The sequence below is a fragment of the Balaenoptera acutorostrata genome, chromosome 6 (assembly GCF_949987535.1).
Source record: "Balaenoptera acutorostrata chromosome 6, mBalAcu1.1, whole genome shotgun sequence".
Classification (NCBI taxonomy): Eukaryota; Metazoa; Chordata; class Mammalia; order Artiodactyla; family Balaenopteridae; genus Balaenoptera; species Balaenoptera acutorostrata.
Genome location: NC_080069.1, coordinates 113,467,279 through 113,490,218, shown reverse-complemented (window position 1 = coordinate 113,490,218; position 22,940 = coordinate 113,467,279). Strand labels below are relative to the sequence as shown.

Genomic DNA, 22,940 nt, shown 5'->3' with positions numbered 1-22,940 from the left:
ATCAGAAAACAATGTTTCATGGTAGAAGTGATACATACATAAAACCACCAAAAAGAGAAAGAATGAGTTCGCAAGCTTGTAAGACTGTTAAAACTTGCAAGGAATTTTACTAAAAGATAAGTAACAAAAGAAGTTAATTTAAAGAAATAATATGTCAATTAGAAGGTAGGTTGGTCAGTACTGGAAGCACAGATGATTTCAACTTTTATTAGGATCCTAATGACCAGGTTTTCTGATTTCAGAGATGGAACATCAGGCTCAGTCTTATACCAGGAAATTTTCACATTACAGAACCATATTCTGAGATTCCATCCTCACCAAGCAACATTTTGAATATGGTTTGGCTTCCCATGAAGATCTACCAATAGAGAAAGACTGCTCCCTATTGCCAGCACTGATTTCTTATTTTAAACTAATAAAGTGACATTATGATTTTATATACTGGCATAATGAACCCACCCAAGAAACAGACCTATGGTGTGCCAACTGTCCCACCAGTAGGCCTTGGTAAATTCCTCCTGATAAAGTCACTCTGTGAAGCTTTTTGAAACACAGATCACAGAATTTTTCCATATGAAACATCTGAAAACTATAAAGTTCCATAAGAAAGGAATCATGTGATCCTTCTTTAAATCCCTGAGGCCAGCTAGCTATACTACCTGGCATCTAGTAGAGCTTGCTACGTAAGTGCTTCTTGATTGCTTCTTCAACTTTTCCAAAAAGCCAGTTATTGAATAATACAATTTTCCATACCCTATAGCAGTATCATAAGCACTTCACTCTGAATACATGACCAACAGTGTGTTAAGAAAAAAAAGGAAGGGAAGATAGAGCTAGAAAAGTGGTAAAGACTGAAAGAAAAAGCAAAACCAAAGAATTAGAACAATTTCTTTCCACCAAGCTATCCTATTCTATTGCTCCTCTTTCGTAGTGACTGATTTTTACAGCCTATCTTATCTGGATCTAGAGCCAAGATCTTACCCATGCTGTGAGAAATTGGCAGTTTGACAGCACTGCCTGAAGTTCCCTGGGCCGAGGCTACACAGTTTCCAGGAGTAAAGTTACCTAGCATATAAAGCACACACATTCCCACAGTAGTCTCTTGGTACTAAAAAGAGATATTTATTATATAGAGTCTAGAATGGCCTTGATCAAATGAAAAACTGCTTATGGGCTTTGGACTACCCTTTGAACATCACTGGTCTATAATGACTAGAAGTAATAATAGTGACTAGAAGTAATAATTAGAAAGGCTCATTCATTAACTCCGTAAAACTTACTAAAACTTCTGCTCTAAAAAAAAAAAAACAAAAAAAAAACCTTCCACTCTAAGCCAGGTCCTATGTTAGATTTGGGGGATAAAGGTATGAAGAGACATTGTCCCTGCCTTTAGAGACTTTGGAAACAAGTAAAGAGTGTAAATGTAACAGTTCTATGTTGAATTTAAAGTTACTGTTATTTTGGGATTGCTAAGTAGCATGGAATAGTCACCTAGCGTTGACTTCAAAGATCTTACAGGGGGAGCACCACATCATTATATGCAACTTCCTTAGATGTAAAACTATGGCAGATACAAATAACAGTAATCATTTTTATTTTCAAAGCACTTTACATATTACAAAGTTCTCTTACATCCGTTATCTAATTCAATCCTCAAAGTAACCCTGTGAAGGATGAAAGGATTATTATAAATAGAAGAAATTAAGTGCTTAGAGAAGCGACTAGCCCTTACGAAACGAGTTAATTAGTAACAGAAACCTAGATTCGCAGTTCAAAGTTCATTTTACATATCATGATTCCCTTATCATCCAAATTTTGAAGAAAAGTCAAGTGACTCATCTACAGCCATAAGAAATGTCTAGAATATTCCTTGGGTCTGCAAAATACGTTAATAATATGTACATTTAATATAAAATATTTAGTAACCTGAAATAGAAAAATTATGCAAAAATCAACATAAATAATGACTTATGAAGACTTTAAAAAAATTTCATAGTTCTATGATTCTCCCCCATCCTTAAACTTCCACAAATTTCCTCATATAGCAATAAATTCTGGTTTGCCAATAATTTATTTCACAAATCTTTTATGATACAAAAACACAAAGTCAGTAAAATTCCTACAAAGCCATCAAAGGCAGATGTTTTAATCAAACCTGCAAAGCTGAGGAAACTCCCAGAAATCACTCTACCGTCTGGGAACTTGTAACCCTGCTGCTTCATTTTCAAGTTCAAAGAGGTGAACAGTAAATGCATTTAATAGTACAAAAATTCAAGTTTTCCCAATCCTTAAAATACTGGACCATTATTCAAGTAAAAAGGAAAAGCCATTATAAAAGGCTCAAAAACATATTTATCCAGCAATAAACCTTAAAGAAAACCCTTTCCAAAATGGAATTTAGGGTTAAAGCCAACAGGTCCATGAAAAATTCAAATATCGATTCTGGTGAAAGATAATTCTTTCATTGAAGTGGAGCACTTGTCCTTTTGTAATTGCTTTTCCGCTCTAAGAGGAAAAAAACACACCTTCACTGAAATCATTGTATAAAAACACAACTAATTACAAATATAACAATTAGTATAGCCTTATTTTTAAATTTACTATGAAATAATTTCAACACAGTCACCAAAAGCTTATGCTTCCTCTGATATCAGTCATATACTATACAAAGTTAAATGGGCTGTCTTGCCAAAGCCTAAGGTAACTGACTCTAAAAATATACTTTTTCTCATTCTGAACTAGTCAGATTGGTATTTAAATAAAACGTCATTAAATGTTGCACTAAATATGCAAGGATGAAAAGGTTACTTAAATACAAACTCTCCAAATGCATCACATAGAAACTGTCCCCAGCCACAGAAGATTGTATGATTGCATTCAGACACAACCCTTCTCCCCAGCACACACACACCACAAGAAAACAAAAAATTTTAAAGCAGTACAGACAATGAAATGTGAGAATAGAACTGATACCTGGAAGAAACGTTAGAGTTTATAAAGTCCAATGACTACAAGACAAACTGGAAAGACATCTGATATTAAGTATCAGCTGGGGAGGAATACTTTATTTTTCTTTAGAGTTACTACATCTACTTAGTTTCTACTTTAGTTTTAGGCTGAGAGGTTCTAATGTGAAAAAAAAAAAAACAATAAAAAAAACCCTCTGACATCTAAATTTGGTACTAGGGCAAAAATATAAAAATCTATTAACAAAAGCTCTTATTAAAAGAGTTGTTGCCTTCCAGTCATTTAAAGCTCAGCTTGATTAGCCATTTCCAGAAAATTAAACAGAGATTTCCTCATTTCCATAATATTCCCACAAAATCTTTTCCAAAAACTTTTCTGTTTTCTCTAAAATGGAACCCTACTGTAAGAAAAAATTAAAAGGGCTCAGTACCCCCCCACACAAAAAATCTACTAACATCAGTATTCTATAAAAATTAATCTTTATGAGTCCCATATCTGAACTAAAAATTGACAAGCAAACGGTGCAAATCTGAACAGGTTACATTCTCTGATATATATGAAAAAAGGGAATTTTGTTTTCTTAGATCTGTGCCACTTAAATAAAGGGCAATTGTATACAGCCTTTTTTCAGAATCTAACAGAAAAGGTTTTCTACTTCAAATGGCAACTTAACAAAGCCACTGCTAACATAACTTGCAATTCCAATATGAGTTCTAAATTTTGAAACAACTTAGAATCAAATTTTCTAATACTAAATATAAAGAGCAAGCAAGCTTCTGGGAAGAACTCAGAATCTGAAGCTTAAATGTTTATATTCATACTTGTTCTCTTAAAATAAAAATGTTTAAGTAGAATACATTTGAGGTTAAAATCAAATCAGTCTCTAAAACCTAAAATCATAAGAATGCTATCTTTTATTTTAAAAGGGGGTAGGAGGTTTTCTAATATGATGATGGAAAACCAAAGCATATCTGCCTGTTTTATAAATATCTATGTCCTTCCTTGGACTCAAAAATCCACATTTCCCCTGGTTTTCTTCCATCTTCGATCTCACTGAACCCCACTGTCACATTCAGATTACAACATCTAGCCAAAGGCAGAGATCATGTAAGTTCCCTGAAGACTTCCAAAACATTAAAACCAGTAGAAAAGCAGAGGAAATACTTTCATGCTTGGAGCTGCTGGGAAATCCTTCTCTCCTTTTAGAAAAATAAACCTCTCGCTCTAAACATAATTGCTTTTAGGAACAAAACATCACTATACATACAAATACACAGCACTCTCAATTAATAATTCTATAGATTTTGCTAGTACTTTGGCTTTAAAAAAAAAAAAAAAAAGCCTATTTAGGAAAGGAACGGTATCCCAAGGATTTTTTTTTCCAGAAAGAGAATAGCAATAGAGAGAGAATCAGAATTTCTCCTTCTCTCATTCAAATATGGATTCCTTAACACTAACTGAAATAATGCTTTTAAAAAGAATTAGTTGCTACTTTATTAGATGATTCCATTTAACCCCAAAGAGACCATCTCAATCAACCCCTCCTATTTTAAAAATGAACTAGCTAAATGTACATTGTATTTTCTGACTCAGTTGCCTAGGACACCTTTCTTCCTGATATTCTAGTATTTCAGAAAGTCTCTAGATAAAAAGAGCAGAGAAGACTAAAGACACATTTCAATGTATTTTCACCATTATAAAAATGGCAGCCATCAGCCTATCATTTAATTATTTTTCAGCTTATTTAAATGCATTTTGCTGTAAAAGAGAAATCTCACTCAATTCAAATATTCTCAATACACACATACACAAAGGCTTGGGCAAAAATACTACAACACAATCACTTTCAGTATACATATTTGTTTAGGTCTCAGTGAAGTATGGCATAAAATATAGCTTAGTTTTTCTATAAATTATATAATTTGACTGCACTTTTGCTTCATGGTTCAATGCAAAAATTTTATTATTTTTTTAAATTTATTTTTTAAGATTTTTTTTGATGTAGACCATTTTTTTTTAAGTCTTTATTGAATTTGTTACAATATTGCTTCTTTTTTATGTTTTTTGGTTTCTTGACAGCGAGACATGTGGGATCTTAGCTCCTCAACCAGGGACTGAACCCACACACCCTGCATTGGAAGGCGAAGTCTTAACCACTGAACCGCCAGGGAAGTCCCCCCAAATTTTAAATTAATGTTTAAGTTTTCACATTATTCACTGTATTGAGAATTCTCTCAAGAGAATAAGACATAAAACATTTGACTTTCTGAATGACAGTGTGGAAACCTGCAGGGTAGTTACACTTTGACAGATGTAAAGAAAATTTTAAAACCCTGTTAATTCATCACTGTATTTTAATATTTCCTGTTAAAAGAAATCAATTATACATGAAGCTCAAACAGCTGGAAAGAACCCAGAAAAGCAACAAGAAAATGGTGACTTTTAAAAATGCTGACGCTTTTCACACCCAGGTTCAGTCATGCCAGCTGGAGAGAGGTGTTAGATATGGCTTTATTCATTTTAAGTCTGAGAAATAGTCATTTCCATGGCATTATGGAAATTGGAACCAAGAGCAATTTATCTTCATGGTCCTGATTCTTCTCATTCGAAAGCATCAAAAAAAATCATTTCTGCAAACTTAAAAGGTATTTTGGTTGGATCATTTGTTTAACTATTGCTTAGAGTCAAACTATTTTGTCCCATATTTCCCAGTGAACTAAAAATACAAAAAGATAAAAAAGACACACACACACACACACAACACACAGTGACCCAATATCTGAACCTCTTTAGACATGAAATCCATTAAGGGGGCCTTTGCTCCTAACTGTGTAAGGGTCCTTAGCTATCATCTGACTTGCACAAGAAGTACACATGGCCCCTGAGAGGCGCTTTAGTCCCCTTTGGAAGACACTGTTGGAAAGACTATAAATGACACAGTTGCAGAAACTATTACTAATAGCAAGCCAGGTGGTCAAGAAGGATGCGAAGCGGTTGCTGTGGCCAGTGGAGCTCTCCAGTAAGAAGTAGATGATGTATGGCAACCAGAGGATGTAAAATACACTAGTAATTCGGAACAGGACCATGGCATAGCGCTTATCAGGACAGGCCTGCACCTCCCCAGTCTCCCCACTCTGGCTGCTGAAGCGGGCTTGCCTTTCGCTGATTTCCTTTGTGTGCTGTTGGCAGATGCGGAAGATGTTGAAATAGGTGAAGCACACAATGAGGGCTGCTGGGGCATATAACATCATCACGATGAACAGGGTGAAGTAGGGGTCGGTGTGCCAGGACTCCGCACACCACTGAAACACATCTCCATGATATCCAGGTTTGCCCCAGTGGAAAAAGGAAGGCAGGAAGACCAGGGTGGAGTATAGCCAAATCAGGAAAATACACAGACGCAGTCTCCAGGGCGTAACCAGGGTATTATAGGTTAGAGGCTTAGTGATGGCAATATATCTATCGATGCTGATACAGGCCAGAGAGGCCATGGAGACACTCTTCAGAACTGATACTACAAAACCAAATACCTGGCAAGTCAAGGACTCCTCTACTGGAAGCGGGTAGTGGAGGAGTGATAAAGAAGGGACCAGGCAGCTTACCCCAACCAAGAGGTCAGCATATGCCATAGTCTGGATAAAATAACTTGTAGTATGGTGGTTCAACAAAGGTGCACAGTGAAATACAAAAATCACAATAATGTTGCCAGAAATAATCAACACAGTTAGAAAGACAATAATCAATACTTCCAAAAGGCAAAAATTGACAGTTTCCAAATAGCCAAATGCCAAGAGGCAAAAAGGGTGGCTGCTCTGATTACCATCCAAGGTAGAGTTCATCTTGAGCTCAGGAGTGATCTCTCACTTCATGCTGCCGCTTGGCTGCTGCCAACAGTTCAAAGGAGCAGCTGCTGTCATTGCGGTCAGCTCTGTGTGTCTGTAATAATGCCCGAGGAGCCTTAGTCCCCAAGCTCCCGATGCTGCTGCTCTGGTGCATTGCCTGCAGTGCAATTCCCCTTTAAATCCTTCTTGGAATAGGGAGAACCAGCAGCAGTTGTCTGGCCAGTCCGAGATGCGGCCATAGTACCAGGTTTACCATACACATAGCACCAGGGGAGTAAGGCAAACTCTGGGTACAATGTCTTCAGGCCAATGAGGGTAGGGGGTAGGGGCAGAAGGGAAGGGAGGAAGATTAGGACTTCAGCAGGAGTTGTAATGAGTCTCCTCTGAACAGCTGATAGAAGAAAAGGAAAGAGCGTTTTACATTTTGCATCCAATGCCCTAATCAAGAACCTGGCTAGCTCAAGCTGGTATCACCCCTCCCACTCTATCCCACCCCACCCGGTACAACTATTCACAGCTACCCTCAGTAGCACCCCACATAACTGGTCCTTACTCTACAGAGGAGGCGCAGCAACAGCAAGCTTTCATGATCAACATAAAACAAAATCAATCGCAAGTCAGATCAATCTAACCCCATTTCCTTTCATTTGAGCTTTTTGGGGGAGAAGAGGAATCTGCTTATAGAATTTAATTACCATGAATAAAATTAGCCAAGATAACTTCTTTTCTTCATTGATTCCAATGTAATACTTTGCCTCTTAGAAAACATTTCAACAGCATTGATCTGTCTAGCTCAATTTCAGAGTATTACCTGTAATTCAGCATGCTGCGATCCAAACAAAAGCCACAGAACACCTTAACAGAAAGCCTTGCAAAGCAGGAATGTGCCTCAGCCCCGTTTACTGCAGAACTGAGACACAGAGGGAGGGGATAAAGGAGTAGGAGGGGAAATAGGGAGAAGAGGGGCTTGGGAAAAGGAAGAGGCGGGGGAGGGGAAAGAAAGCGCCTGTGTGCGCACACACTCCGGCATCTTTAGCAGCTCATTAGAATTCATTGCCAGAGAGGTGCTCCCTGATTTCCAGACTGCACAGTGGGGGAATAACTTAATATGCCTGCAGGGCAGTGTCTGAAGGCTGTTTCCTCGTCTGTCTGGAATCCCCCTCTTAGTAGATGGAGCAGAATTTAGACTGCTAGTAAGGAGAAGAGGTAGTAACCAGGACAGAGAGCAAGTCAGGAATTAGATTGAAACACACTGCCAGAGGGGTAATGGTGAGAGGAAATTCCTATTTTCTTGTAGCATTTCCCACAGAACAAAGAGCAATGTTAAAGAATGAAAGTGTGTTAACAGTGCATGACAACTGAGGAATCATAATTCAGCACAAGAAGTTCTAGCTAGAAGGCTATATATTTAGCATTAATTTTCTCTCATGATTCACTAAATATGGATCTATTTTAAGAAACGTGACCAAAATAACAAGCAAACTTAAAAATTAGGTTTTCAAGAGAAAAAATAAAGAAAATCCCATCTACGCTGAATATTGCAGAAATAGCACACACAAAGAGGAATTACATTGTTCCTGTATTCGACACTATCCTATGTTTTTGAGATGCCATTACTTGCTTCTAGTTTTCTGAGAAGTGGTACACAAATATACAAACAAAAGATGGACAAGAAAATGCACCCACTTCCACCCAGGTCTGAAAATTGCAGGAAGTTTCATGGTACAAACTAGCTTTGTATCTTAGAATATACAATCTTGTTTGTGCCTGCTTAACACAAGGCAAATTGGGATTTTATTGTGGCTCTTCAGGTGATGTCATAAGTGATGACAATTTTCAGCTAATTGGGAGTGTCAAATTATGACAATTTTTAGTTAATTAGAAATATGTATTTTTAGTATCTTTTCCTCCAGGTATCTTTGCTCTCTCAATTCATCGTTCTAAGTTTCACATAACTCAGTAGAGTAAAATAAAATAAACAAATGTTGACATTTGTAAACATTCCAGAAGGTCTGCACACCTGGATGGAGATATATGTGATCCAACTTTCATTTTTTATCTGTTTCACACACATGCTTTCTCATTGCAGGCAATGGTCACTCAATTACATTTTAAGATCTGAAGCGCTGTGCTTATTACACGAAGGCAAGGAACTCAAAAAACCTACTGAGCATAAGCTTGATAGCCGTAATTGACAGGTCTTATTGGAAAAGATGGCAAAGTGCAGCACAGCAAAAAGACCCATGGCACTGTACACCCATCTGGCTCAAATCCTTGCTTCCTTGCTCTAATATTACTTAGCCTCTCTTAGCCTCAGTTTCATCATCTGTAAAATGAGGATCACACTCCTTGTTTCATGACGTTGGTGAGAAATAAAGCAGATAGTGTATACAAAAGGCTTACCAATACCTAGCACACAGCGGGTATATAACTTTACTTTCTTCTCATACAACCTCAAACAGCCTTCCTAAATAGTCTGTGTTTTCCCACCAGTCCTATTGCATTGCTTGAGGCTGGGGCTCTTCTGAATCCTAAGGTGCCCTCTCTTACTGTGACTGCTCAGTTCTAAGGGCAATAACAACAGTTATTTCGATACTTTGCTGCCCTGCATTCCTCAAATACATTGAGGCTGTACATATGTAAGGCAAGAAGGAAAGATGATATGGCACTAATTATTCCCACTAGACAAATAATTTCTCTGCCTATGTCTCAAAACCTGACTTCACTCCTGAGTTCCCCTTTCCTTCTACAATTTGCCTGCTAGTCACACATCTTCTACCTGGATGTCCTATAGAGACTTCAACCACAGCGTGACCAAAATTAAATACATTTTTTCCCACCAAATAAGCCTCTTTTACTTTTTTTCTCACATTTTCCCAGGTACTCAGGTATGAACTCAGAAATCATCTTGACCACTCTCTCCCTTAATATACCATTCTTAGTTACCACATCTTATGAATCTATTTCTATAATGGCTCTCAAATTCATTTCCTCCTTTTAGTTTTTAATACTTTAGGCTATCATTAAATATTGTCTGGACTTCTAGTCTTGTTCATTTTTCTAATCTATTCATTTCTGCCTCGTTAAAATATCGAATAGCACATGCTTCATTATGGTTATTATGAACTCCATTATTCAAGAAGACTCAATGGCTCCTATTGCCTTTCCAGTCTGATCTCACTATACCGAAACTCCCAAATACCTTGCCCTCCAGCCAAACCAGGTTACTCACTATTCTATACATTTGACATAGACTTTATTTTTGGACTTCCATGTTTTGAGTGCTTAATAAATATTGAATTAAAAAAAGAATGATTTCTGATTGTTGTATTTCAATAAATGGAAAAACCATTCACCAAAGTCAAGAGTCCAGGCTTTTTTAACTACTTGTAAATTTGGGCATGTAACTTATTCTTATTCCATCTCAGGTTTCTCATGTATGAAACTAGACAGTTACACTGATAAAAACAGGTATTACATTAACTGATAATTTTAAAGAATTAAAAATGTTATAAAAATGCAACAAAAGCCACAAACTGTTACAATACCATTAGTACAATAGTAGTTCTTTCCATTTTGTTTCTATTTTAGTAAAACCACTCTAGGAGCTATAAACAAAATATTCATACTAGGAATTAAAAAAAAATAATCAGTCAAAAGTTAAATGTTTTGTTTTGGATTAAAGGAAACCATTTTCTCCAGAGGAGACAAATTACTAATGACAAGGGGGAGCAATAAATCTATGTCCTCACAAAAATCTATACATACATTTCCCCTTTAAAATAATGCAGTCACATGATTTCTTTTTAAATAAAAGAGTATTTCTGTATATACGACTGGAAGAAAATACATTAAAAATCAATTCTACTTTTCACTGGATAGTGGGATTACAAGTGATTTTTAATTTTCTTCTTTATGGTTTTCTGTGTTTTGTGAATTTGCTAATTTCTATGTGCTATTTCTACAATCAGGTTAAAAAAAAAAAAAAGCCAAAGTAATATATAACATGTCCCTTTTGGTTAAGCTAACAAAAAACCTGGCCATATGATGCCCTCCCAGAACCACACTGAATAGATGATGCCAGGTTAAGCCACCTACTTCATGGGGCTTAGCTCCACTTGTCCTCATGCCATCACTGCAACATTCCTTCAGATGGCCTTGGTACTCAATTTAATTCAAAACAGACACCTACAGCCCCAGTTAAAAATTTTTACAGAATGAGAATATAACTAGATGAACCATGTGAAATTGTTAATACTTAACCATTTCATTTCTGGTTAAATATTTTCTGATCTACAAAAATGGCAACTTCTATATGGCTCAACCTAACACTAAAAAATTAAAATAACCAAATCACAGAACTAAAAATGAAAAATGGCAGAAAGAGAAAGGAAACATCAAACGAAAAAGAGAAAAGATTGTTCAAATTACATTTATTCTTCTCCCAACCTCCTCAGCAGTTTATCTACTATAGATGGAAAAGGATCAATCTCAGTGCTTGAAATTCATAAGATTCACTTCTGGGCATTATCTATCACTTATTATTTAGTAAAAATGAGCTTTAAATTGTTTATTTATTTAATCAACATATTATTTTAGTTCAGCTGATGTGGGTGTATTTATATAGATGTCATTCCAAACCCAATTTAATTCCTCCCTCTCCCTCATCTTGCACATTTATTCAATCACCAAGTGCCAAGGATTCTACCTCTGAAATTTCTCTCAAGAAGTATCTCTTTCTCTATCCCTTCTGCCACTAAAACAAACCAAGTGACAACTATCTCTTGCATGAATTACTAACAGGTTTTGCTGCAATTTATCGTATTCCATTCTAACTCAATAATACAAATAATAACAATAACAAACCAAGTGACAATTATCTCTTGCCTGAATTACTAACAGGTTTTGCTGCAATTAATCTTACTCCATTCTAACTCAATGATAATATAAATAATAACAATAACTAAGCGGTTAATTTATACTTACCAGGGGCTATGAATTGTACTAAGTGTTTTCATGCATTATCTAAGTTATTCTAACAACTCTACAAATAAGATATTATTATTATCCCATTTTACACATAGGAAACAAAAAGCTTAATGCTAAACTGCCCAATGTCAATGGCCTGAATACAAAACTAGGATTTGAATCAAGACAATCTACCTTTAGATGGACACACTAAATCACTTTGCATACTGCCTCCCAAACCTGAATATATGATTTGCCTACTTAAAATGACTTCCTATTGCCTGAGATATTAAATATGCCTTATTTAAGCTTTCTAAGATCTGGCTCCTACCTGCCTTCTCTGGCTTTACCTACTTTCACACTCTGAAATTGCCAAGCTCTTTATCACCCTTGAGAACATGCTTTTCCCTTTGACTTTTAACACCACACATGCCATGCACACATGCCCCCCTATCCTACCACCACAATCCCCCTCCCTGGATAATTCTGAACAAGAGAACTTTTTGAACCCTTAGATGAGAAGTCCTTGTCATTTGCTGCACAACAATATGTATCTTCTTTTCTATAACCCTCATGCAACTTTATTCCTAATGGTTAGTTAATTGCCTATTTCCCTCATTAGACTGTAGATTCCTCCAAACCAGAGAACAGGTACATTTTATTCATGGGCATATCCATAAGACCTTAACACACGGCCGGCACAAAGCAGGCTTTCAAAGGTATTTCTGATTGACTAAACAACAAATACCTAATAAAACAACAGGCATTTGTTTTTGGATGGGAAGACCTTTCAAGTAAAATCCTAGTATGCTAACAGTTTAATTCACCCATAATTATTAGGTTGGTGCATGTGAAATTGCCTATTTGTAAATCAAACATTGTCAAATATCAGCAATTTTAATATGACCAAACCTAATTATGTTTTTATAGTCTTATAATTCAGAAAGAACTTGAAAACTGCCTGGACAGATATGACTTACAGAAACTCATCAGAGGGTACATGAATTTACAAAGATGGGATATAGGGACTTAAAAATTATTTTCACAAATAACAATTAAAGGAATAGTATCTCAGTCCATTAGGAATGCTATAACAAAAATACCATAGACTGAATTGCCTATAAACAACAAATTTATTTCTCATAGTTCCGGAGACTGGGAAGTCCAAGATCAAGGTGTTGGCAATTCGGTGTCTGGTAAGAATCCACAGTCATCTTACACTGTGTCCTCACATGGCAGAAGGGGCAAGGGAGCTTTCTATGGTCTTTTTTTATAAGGATATTAAGCCCATTCATGAGGGCTCTACCCTCTTGAGAGGCCCCTTGAATCTTGAATCTCCTCTCAAAGGCCCCACCTCCAAACACCATCACATTGTTGGGGGTAGGGGTGGTGTTAGGGTTTCAACATATGAATTTTGGGGAGACAAGAACATTCAGTCTATAGCTGACCTACTATGGCAACTGCTATAGGGGAGCAGACAATAAAGTTCTAGAAGTCCACTGGCAATCTGTTTTCTTACAGCATCAGATAGCAAGAGTACTGAGTTGTGAAACAGTAGAATCACAGGCTATTTTGGGGGCAGGACTCAAACATTCCATTTCATTTTTCCAGAATGTTAAAAGCTTAAAGGAAACTTAAAGGAAGCTCAACCATTTACTTCAGCAACCTCATTTCAGCAGAGAAAAGGAAATAGTCAGAACCTCATCTGAGTTCATGTAAGCCAGTGGCAGAGCTGAAACTAGTACCCAGACACTTCCTAACTTCATGGCCAGTGCTCTTTTTGCTAACTTGATCCCCGTTTTGTTTAGTATCCACAGGAAGTTCTTATGATTAAATATTATTGAATCCTTGACTATTACCAAATTGACCAGGAAGAGATTTTTAATTAAAACAAAACAATCTGCATAATAATGAAGTTATAATTAGATATTTAAATTATTTTTCCAGACTGGTAAAATGTGGCTGGGCCTCCAGGGCTTCCCTTGGACAATCAGAAATGTAAATATCGATTATCTGGCTCTGGATAAAAACTTGAAATTCATAGCAAAAGACTCTTACCACTGAGGTTTGCCACTAAAATCACTAGCGAAAACAATGCAAATAGGTTTCAGAAAACACAAGGCTGACTGGATGGAAGGAAAGAGAAACATCAGAACACGCTGCTATTTCATTATTCTTTTATTTATTAAAAGAATCTGTTAAGGAAGCCATTCTGATGTAAATTTTTGGTACTAGGCAAAATAAATAAACAGTCACTGATACAAAAGGTGAAAAATAACCAAAAGAAAGAAGGATCAAAGGATGATTCTGGAAGCTGGAGACCAGAAAGTGCCCTCTTTTCCCTCCATTCTCAACTCCAATTTATTTGATTTACCAGACCCAAATAGCTATAGGTCTTACAGATGGGAGTAAGAGAGCCCGTAGGAGTCCCTGTGGATTACTTATTACGGTTTCTTTCCCCTGTGCCTGACAAGTTCTAACTAGAGACTAGGATTGAGGAACCCTCTGTCAAAGACCAGAAAGAACGTAAAACTAAAAATCCAGGAGTATTTGGTCTGCAGAAATTTATTCCATGAAGCCAAGGGTAGTTCAATATCAAGAAGTCTATCATAGGCTGATAACGTATCTACTCCATCAACAAGTTAAAGAAAATCATATTCACTATTAAGTGCTGAAAAAGTCCTTCATAAAATTTCAGCAGACATTCCTAATAAAAAAAATCAAAGCCTGAGATAGAATAAAATCACTTAAATAAAATAAAAAGTATTACCAAAAAAACCCCACAATTGAATAGCATGCTTTCCAGAAGTCTGAAAAACTAAGACCATTTTAATTAAAATCAGGAACTCAATAGGGATGCTAGTTATCACCACCATCATTAAACACTGTCTTAAAGCTTCTATCAAATATAAAAACAAAAACAAGAAAATTTAGTAGCCTGCATAAACAGTGAAAAAAGAAGTGAAACTGTTTTTGCTGCTGATATTATCATATACCTGAAAATCTTAAAAGATGCTAGTATAAAATTAGGAGGATTAATCAAAATATCAAGAGGTAGATGGATAGAGAATTAGAAAAAATTAATGCCTATTCTCTGTTGTAGCAATTAGTTATTTAGAAATGGAAATCAGAAAAAAAAATATTCCATTTGCTATAGTGAGAACACTCTAAGATAATTCTTAGGAATAAATTTAACAAAAGAGGAACAAGACATATATGAAGGCAACTCTGAAGTCTTTAACAGACATAAAATAAGACCTTGACAAGTGGAAAGGCATACCATATTCTCAGATGTAAAGATATTATAACCTAAATTAATGTGTAAATTAAATGTAATTCAAACTAGAATCCTTATATAACCTTACAGGATAATGGTGAGACTGGAGAAAATGACTTTAAAGTTTATATGGAAGATTAAATATGCAAAAATAGATAAGAAAAATATGAAACAGGAAACAGTGAAAAAAAGACTTGCTTTACCAGATATTAGAACATAACTCAAAGCCTCTTTAACCAAAACAGTATTGGTATAGGAATACACAAAAATAAATAAATAGAACAAGCTAGAAATCAATCCCAGCATATATGAGAATTTAAGATATAACAAAGATGGCAGTTCTACTCAGTAGGAAAATAGAAGTAGCACAACTGGTTATCCATCTGGGAGAAAGTAAAATTGGACTGCTATCATATGCCATGTACAAAAATAAATTCCAGATGGATTAAAGACGTAAAAATATAACACGTACAATAAAAATCTCACAAGGAAACGTTGGAAAGTATATTTACAAAATCTAGAGGTAGGAGAGACCTTAACCAAGATGCAATTTTCTACATAAAAACTGAAAGTTTCGTACGGCGTGAAACCATAAAGTTAATATAAATCTAAAATTCTAGAAAGATATTTATAATGAAGCTACAAAGAATATAATTATATAAAGTACTTAGAGACTGACATCTTAAAGTTAACAGAAAAATATACTTGGGGCTTCCCTGGTGGCACAGTGGTTAGGAATCCGCCTGCCAATGCAGGGGACACGGGTTCGTGCCCCGGTCTGGGAAGATCCCACATGCCGCGGAGCGGCTAGGCCCGTGAGCCACAACTACTGAGCCTGCGCGTCTGGAGCCTGTGCTCTGCAATGGGAGAGGCCACGACAGTGAGAGGCCCGCGCACCGCGATGAAGAGTGGCCCCCGCTCGCTGCAACTGGAGAAAGCCCTCGCACAGAAACTAAGACCCAACACAGCCAAAAATAAATAAATAAATAAATAAATTTATTAAAAAAGAAAAATATACAAAGAATATAAAGAGATAACTCATGGAAGAGCAAATCGCTCAGATTTATTTGTAGTCAGGGAACTGCAAACTAAATACATTCTGGCATCACTTACATCCACTGACAGCAAAAATTACAGTGATAACTAATACTGTTTGGGATATGTGTTAATAGGTACTTTCCTACATTGCTGGTGGAACTGTGAACTGTCATAGCCTTTCAGAGAGGCAATCTGGACATAAGTAAATTAAATACAAAAATTAAATAACAAGTTTAAAAAACATATTACCCTTTGATCCAACAATCACACTACTGAGACTATTCAATAAAAGTCAAAGATTTAGAACATGTGTAAGGTTGTTTAGTAAACACTATTTAGAGGCTAAAAACTGGAAACAAAATAAATGCCTACCAATAGAAGAATAACTGAATAAAAGACTGCACTGTCTTAGTCTGCCTGGGTTTCTATAACAATCTATAACAAAACACCATAGACTGGATGGCTTATAAACAGCAGAATTTTATTGCTCACAATTCTGGAGGCTAGAAGTGTAAGATCAGAGTGCCACACAGTTGGGCTCTGGTGAAGGCCCTCTTCTGGGCTGCACAGTGCCGACTTCTAGTTGTATCCTCACATGGTGGAAGGTGGGGAGGGATCTTTCCCGAGACTCTTTTATAATGGTGCTAACCCAAGCATGAGGGTTCTGCCCTCATGGCCTAATCACCTCCCAAAGGCCCTGCTTCATTACTATCACCTTGGTATAGTGGTTAGGTTTCAACATGAATTTTAAGGGACACATTCAGACCATAGCACCTGCTATCAATATACACAAGAATGTTCACAGCAGCTTTATAAAAGCTAAAACAGGGAGAAAAAAAAAAGCCACAAACATCTATAATAGCAGAACAGATTTTTTTAAAGTATGATTTATTCATACAATGGAATATTCTCAGCAATTAAGAAAACGAAAAAAAATAAAAAATGAACTACTGATACACTCCCAAAATGGATGAGCAAAAGAAGTCAAATACAAACGAGTACATGCTGCATGACTGTATGATTGTTTGTAAATGAAGTTCAAGAACAATCAAAACTAATCTAGGGAAAGAGAAGTCAGAATACAGTAAGTCCCCTACATATGAACGAGTTCTGTTCTGAGAGCGCTTTCGTAAGTCCAATCTGTTCCCAAGTCCAACAAAGTTAGCCTAGGTACCCAACTAACACAATAGGCTATATAGTACTGTACTGTAATAGGTTTATAATACTTTTCACACAAACAATACATAAAAAACAAATAAAAACAAAAAATAAAGAAAACATTTTTAACCTTATAGTACAGTACCTTGAAAAGTACAGTCGTACCAGCTACATCACCACTGCTTTCATGCTGGCTTCTGGACATCCTGGGCTTGAAATAAAGATTCTGTACTACTGTACTCTATACAGTACTGTACAGTAAAGAACACAAAAGCACAACCACTTGTACACGATGCACCGCATGACAATGTACACCAGATATGTGAACTAACTTACATGACTGGACATGCAAACGTGTTTGCATCTTTGAAAGTTCGCAACTTGAAGGTTCGTATGTAGGGGACTTACTGTATTGGTTTTTCAGGGGTGGCGTAGGAGTGGTTATGACTAGAAAGGGACAATAATAACTTTTTGGGGTGATGGATATATTCTTCCTTTTGGTAATGATCAGAGCAGTGTATAAATATGTAATTGAGCTGTACACTTTAAAGTTGTGTATTTTAGCCTATGTAAATTACAGCTTGCTGTAAAAATAAATTTTAAAAAGTTTAAAGTAGTTTCTCCTCTCAAAAAAATTCAGAGCAAATTTTTTAAATGTCAATTACAATAATAACTACCAGGTTCCTATTCGAGAAACAGATATCATCATTTTCATGGAACCAGAAAAACAGAATACTTCATGTCTTTAAACTATCTCTATGAGTAGCCACACCAAAAATATTTAAGAAATAATTTTTGGCCAAATATTTCAAAGGACTTCAAAATGTTATAATTACATATCCAAAATAGGATTTGCCAATAAAAGAAAAAAATCAACTAAGTGTACTTTTGCTAGCCATACATGTTGCATAACCTTGTTCTTCCATGTCTCCAATGATACTATGAGTACAACGCTCTGCCATTCTTCCATGCCTGGGGAGATCTTTTCTGGAACCCATCTTAAACATCATATTTCTGATAAAGATTCTCCTATTCCCCCAGGCTGAATTAATCACTCCTTCTGATGGTTCCCACTGTGCTTTTCCAGACTATCACATGATTTATGTTAATTGCTTTTGTGTTTGACCTCCTAGCTCCAACACTGTGGTTGTAATAGGCACTCAATACAGCTGGTTAAACAATAACATCAACATAATGAAGGGAAACAGAATATTAGTTCCTGAGGGAAAATACATCTGTCTGGAAACAAGATGATGAATAGAAACACTAATATTTTGAGCAAATAAAAGTCATTTTTCTCCACTTAGAGGGTGGGATAGGGAGGGTGGGAGGCAGATGCAAGAGGGAGGAGATATGGGGATATATGTATATGTATAGCTGATTCACTTTGTTATAAAGCAGAAACTAACACACCATTCTAAAGCAATTATACTCTAATAAAGGTGTTAAAAAAGAAGTCATACTTCTGCTGAGGAAAGATCTGATTTCATGTTCAAATGTTGTCCTTACCTATAAGGTTTTTTTTTTTTTAAATTATAGTTTTATAGAGATACTATTCACCTCATAAGGTTTTAATATATTTTTAAAAGAAGTCCCACCTTTTGTCACATTGAAAAATTCTCATATATTACTGGGGGTTCTGAGAAATTCATTCGTAACTCAGGTTTGGGATTTGTATACCATTGGAGAAACTGCTTCCTAAAGATAAAAACTTGAAGAATTTTAGAAGACAAAAACAAAACTTATAACCAGTACCATGGGTCCTGCAAAAGGCACAAAGCACAGCCTGACCTTGCAAAAAATTAGTTTAAATTCTTGTATACTTGTACAAGGAATAATTTCGTTGCTTCACTTGCAAAAACCTTGAGCAATTCATGAACTTGAGAAGGGGATACTATAAAAAATAGAATTCTTCACTTTAGAGGAATGGACTAAAAGGGAATATGGTTTAAGATAAAAGAACCATGTTCTTCCAATTGTAAAAACTAGGACTAGGCCTTATCTACAAAGAGCACATTTCTGTGAAGTGTGAAAAGGAATAAAATAAACAAAGGAAAGTTTTTACACATGGCATAGCACAACTGACCTGACTAAGAATGAAATTATGGTCAAAAGAGATTCAGATACACAAAGGGTAGAGGCCATCTTTTGCCTCTGAGGTGAAAAGGAAGGAAGAAAACCTATGCCTTCTCCTTTGTGCCAACACTAGCAATAACTCTGTGACAGAAGTATGAAAGTTCTACTCTTACATCAGATAAAGGAATTATACAAAATTCTTAGAAATCAAGTAGCCACAATGATCTTTTTATAATAAATTTCTAAAAGAACTAATGCTGAAGCTGAATTATCATCCCCTTACCTTTGTGATGAGAATTCGGTATTTTTCCACCAGGTGGTCATTGTTGTGACAACCTGCTAGCAGCTGCCAGACTTCTCCTCGAAGAGCTTCAGGAACACCGCTTCTTACTAAGGATGACAACTGCTTTGGCCTCACGCTCAAGTTAAGATGCCTAAAAATAAAGCCATAATCCATAAGTGCATAAAAGATAGCTTCTCTAAAAGAGTGTTATTTTTATGAAAGCTAAACTAAATGATATACAAAGACTTAATAAAGGTAATATATTTAAAAAAAAAAGCCATTGAACTAGATGTGGCCAATATAACTGTAAAAGATTGAGTGGAGGAAAGAATTCTGAAGTCAGACTGCTTCTTAAAGTATCTTTAAATTATTACTCTACTTTTTTTTTTTTTGATAAAAAGCAAAACTGGAAACCACAGCTTTATGGTTGTAGTTTGTATATGAAAAACAAAGCAAAATTCCAATCATTTGACACATAGCCAAAGATAAGAGCTCGACTCTGCATCAAAATTGATAAGTGAACTGTGTATTTTTACGTTTTACATTTAAATATACATTTGTTCCAAGTTAGAATAAATATAAAGATATATGATTTCAGCAGTTTTTATGACATCTTACTTCCAGTAACTTTTTTGAGTAACTATGGTGGATAAGAAAGTTTCTACTGTACTATTATAACATCAAAACAAGTCATTAAAGTCCTTGAGCTTCATTTATCTCATCTACAAAATGGGGGAAATAAAACAACTTTTTTTGGGGCGACGTGCTGTGCGGCATGTGGGATCTCAGTTCCAAGACCAGGGATCAAACCCATGCCCCCACTGCAGTGGAAGCACAGAGTCCTAACCACTGGACCGCCAGGGAATTCCCTAAAATACTTTTTTTGGGAGGAAATAAAACATCTTGAGGGACTTCCCAGTTGGCGCAGTGGTTAAGACTCCGAGCTCCCAATGCAGGGGCCCAGGGTTTGATCGCTAGTCAGGGAACTAGATCCCACATGCATGCCGCAACTAAGAGTTCGCATGCCACAACTAAGAAGCCCGAGAGCCGCAGCTAAGACACGGTGCAACCAAATAAATAAACAAACAATAAATAAAGAAAACATAGCATTAAGTTATTAAAAAAATCTTGAAATGTTGGTATTAGTTTACAAAGTGCTTTTGTATATAATTTTATTTGCTGCTTACAACAACCATCTGAGGTATGTGGTAGTATCTCCAGTTCTACAGATGCAGAAATAAGTTCAGGGAAGTTGATTACAAGACTGAGGTAGCCTCAAACTCTAAGACCAATGAATGCGCTATATGTTACGTCATACCTGCTTTGTGATTTGAAAGCCACCACTACTGACACATAAAGCAGGATCCTGACACAGAGGAATTCCTGTGACTATCAGATTTAAAGAGAAGTTACTGGTACAAAATGACCACTATCAAAATACAAAAAGGTCTGAGACTTTTCTCAAAATTCTCCCAGAATACTAGCACAATAATGTGCAGTACATTTAAAAATGGTTAATTCTGTTATGCTAGCACCCTAATATAAGAGCTATAGATATTTCAGTATAGTTTTGGCTTTGCTTAGAAAAAAAAAACCTATATACAAGTTGAACAGGTGGGAGCAGAAAGGACAAAAGTAGTCCTATTACCTAATTCAAGGATTGGTACACTTTGGCCTGTGGGACAAATCTGGCTCACCATGTGTTTCTGTAAATCAACTCTTATTGAAACAGCCATTTTTATTTCTTTATGTACTGTCTATGGCTGCTTTCACACTGCAACAGCAGAGTTGAGTAGTTGCAACAGAGACTATTGACCACAAAGCCTAAAACATTTATACTTAGCTCTTTACAAAAAAAATAAACCTAACCCTAGGATTATTTGATAACCCTAGCTTGATTTATATTGATAAAATTATTTTCAGAATAATTTTATGTCACTGATAATTATAACTAGCTAACTCAGCATACTATTTTATTACTGACATTAGTTCTCTTATTGACTAAAATTCATATCAAAATGAACGTGGAGGATTAGAGCGCAAAGGTATATTTATTACAATTACTGCCACTAAAATCTAATGTAGAGTTAAATAAACCAGCTTTGGGATCAGACTTAACTGTGTTAAAAATTCTGGGTGCTGTTTACTAACTAGAATTGCTGACTTAATCTCTAAGCCAGTTTCCTCATCTATAAAAATGGATACTATTTTATAAGGTTGTTATAGTTGAAATAGAGCACATAACTTAGCACAGCACCAGATACGTGGTAAATCTATTACTTCTTACTATGATTACTACCATTACAACATCAATTATTTTTAATCTAGAATAATCCTGAGTGGTGGTTCTACAGACTTGTATTTTGTAAATGAAGAAACAGACTCAAAAGAGTTAAGTGACCTGCCCAACATCACACAGCTTAGAAATAGGAGAGGTAGGATTTGAAGCCAGGTCTACCAAGCTCTAAAACTCCATGATATTGTGATGGTTCCTATTACAGAACACATATAATAATGATGAAAAAAATAATGACAAAATGAATTGAAGAAGAGAAACTGTATTATTATTTCTAAAGACATGACTGAAACCAGCAAAAACAGTTTTAAACACCCTGAAAGACAGTTGAGACAGATGGAACCTTAGTTAATATATTTGAAGGAGTTGGGGCTTCCCTGGTGGCGCAGTGGTTGAGAATCTGCCTGCCAATGCAGGGGACACGGGTTCAAGCCCTGGTCTGGGAAGATCCCACATGCCGCGGAGCAACTGGGCCCGTGAGCCACAACTACTGAGCCTGAGCGTCTGGAGCCTCTGCTCCGCAACAAGAGAGGCCGCGATAGTGAGAGGCCCACGCACCGCGATGAAGAGTGGCCCCCACTCGCCGCAACTGGAGAAAGCCCTCACACAGAAACGAAGACCCAACACAGCCAAAAATAAAAAATAATAAATAAATAATAAATAAAAAAATTAAAAAAATATATATATATATATTTGAAGGAGTAAGATAAGGATATCATTTAATCAAATGAATAACAAAATGAATAAACAAAGCTTGATAACAAAACAAATTCCAAGCAATTGTATAAAATGCTGGTGAGTTCATTTTATAAAACCTAGATGCTATATATAAATAATTTAAAATACGCTATTATATAACCATGTCAAGACTCAATTACATTTCTATTTTAGAGCAGAAACCTTTTTATACAGATGAAATTCCTGCCAGCAGCAGTCCAAACACTCCAAAATCACTGAACTGAAAATATATTGTGATGAGAGCATCAGCAGGTTTGTCTCCTGATTGCTAAAGGAATATCAAAAATAAATGAAAAC

At 36.0% G+C, this 22,940-nt stretch overlaps 2 protein-coding genes across 2 annotated transcripts in view; both read right to left on the bottom strand.

Moving 5' to 3' along the window:
* Positions 1–22,940, bottom strand: part of RABGAP1 (RAB GTPase activating protein 1) — a 159,329-nt gene that overhangs the window by 59,092 nt on the left and 77,297 nt on the right. The window contains exon 13 of the mRNA XM_057548199.1: positions 19,610–19,760. Within this exon, the coding sequence (XP_057404182.1) occupies positions 19,610–19,760 (151 nt within the window). The remainder of the gene's footprint in view (positions 1–19,609; positions 19,761–22,940) is intronic.
* On the bottom strand, positions 4,329–7,240 carry GPR21 (G protein-coupled receptor 21). The gene has a single exon (XM_007194707.2). The coding sequence runs from the start codon at positions 6,804–6,806 to the stop codon at positions 5,757–5,759; it is 1,050 nt and encodes a 349-aa protein (XP_007194769.1). The 5' UTR covers positions 6,807–7,240; the 3' UTR covers positions 4,329–5,756.

Coding starts and splice junctions, on each gene's coding strand:
- GPR21 (XM_007194707.2), bottom strand. CDS start 6,806: ATGAACTCTACCTTGGATGGTAATCAGAGCAGCCACCCTTTTTGCCTC.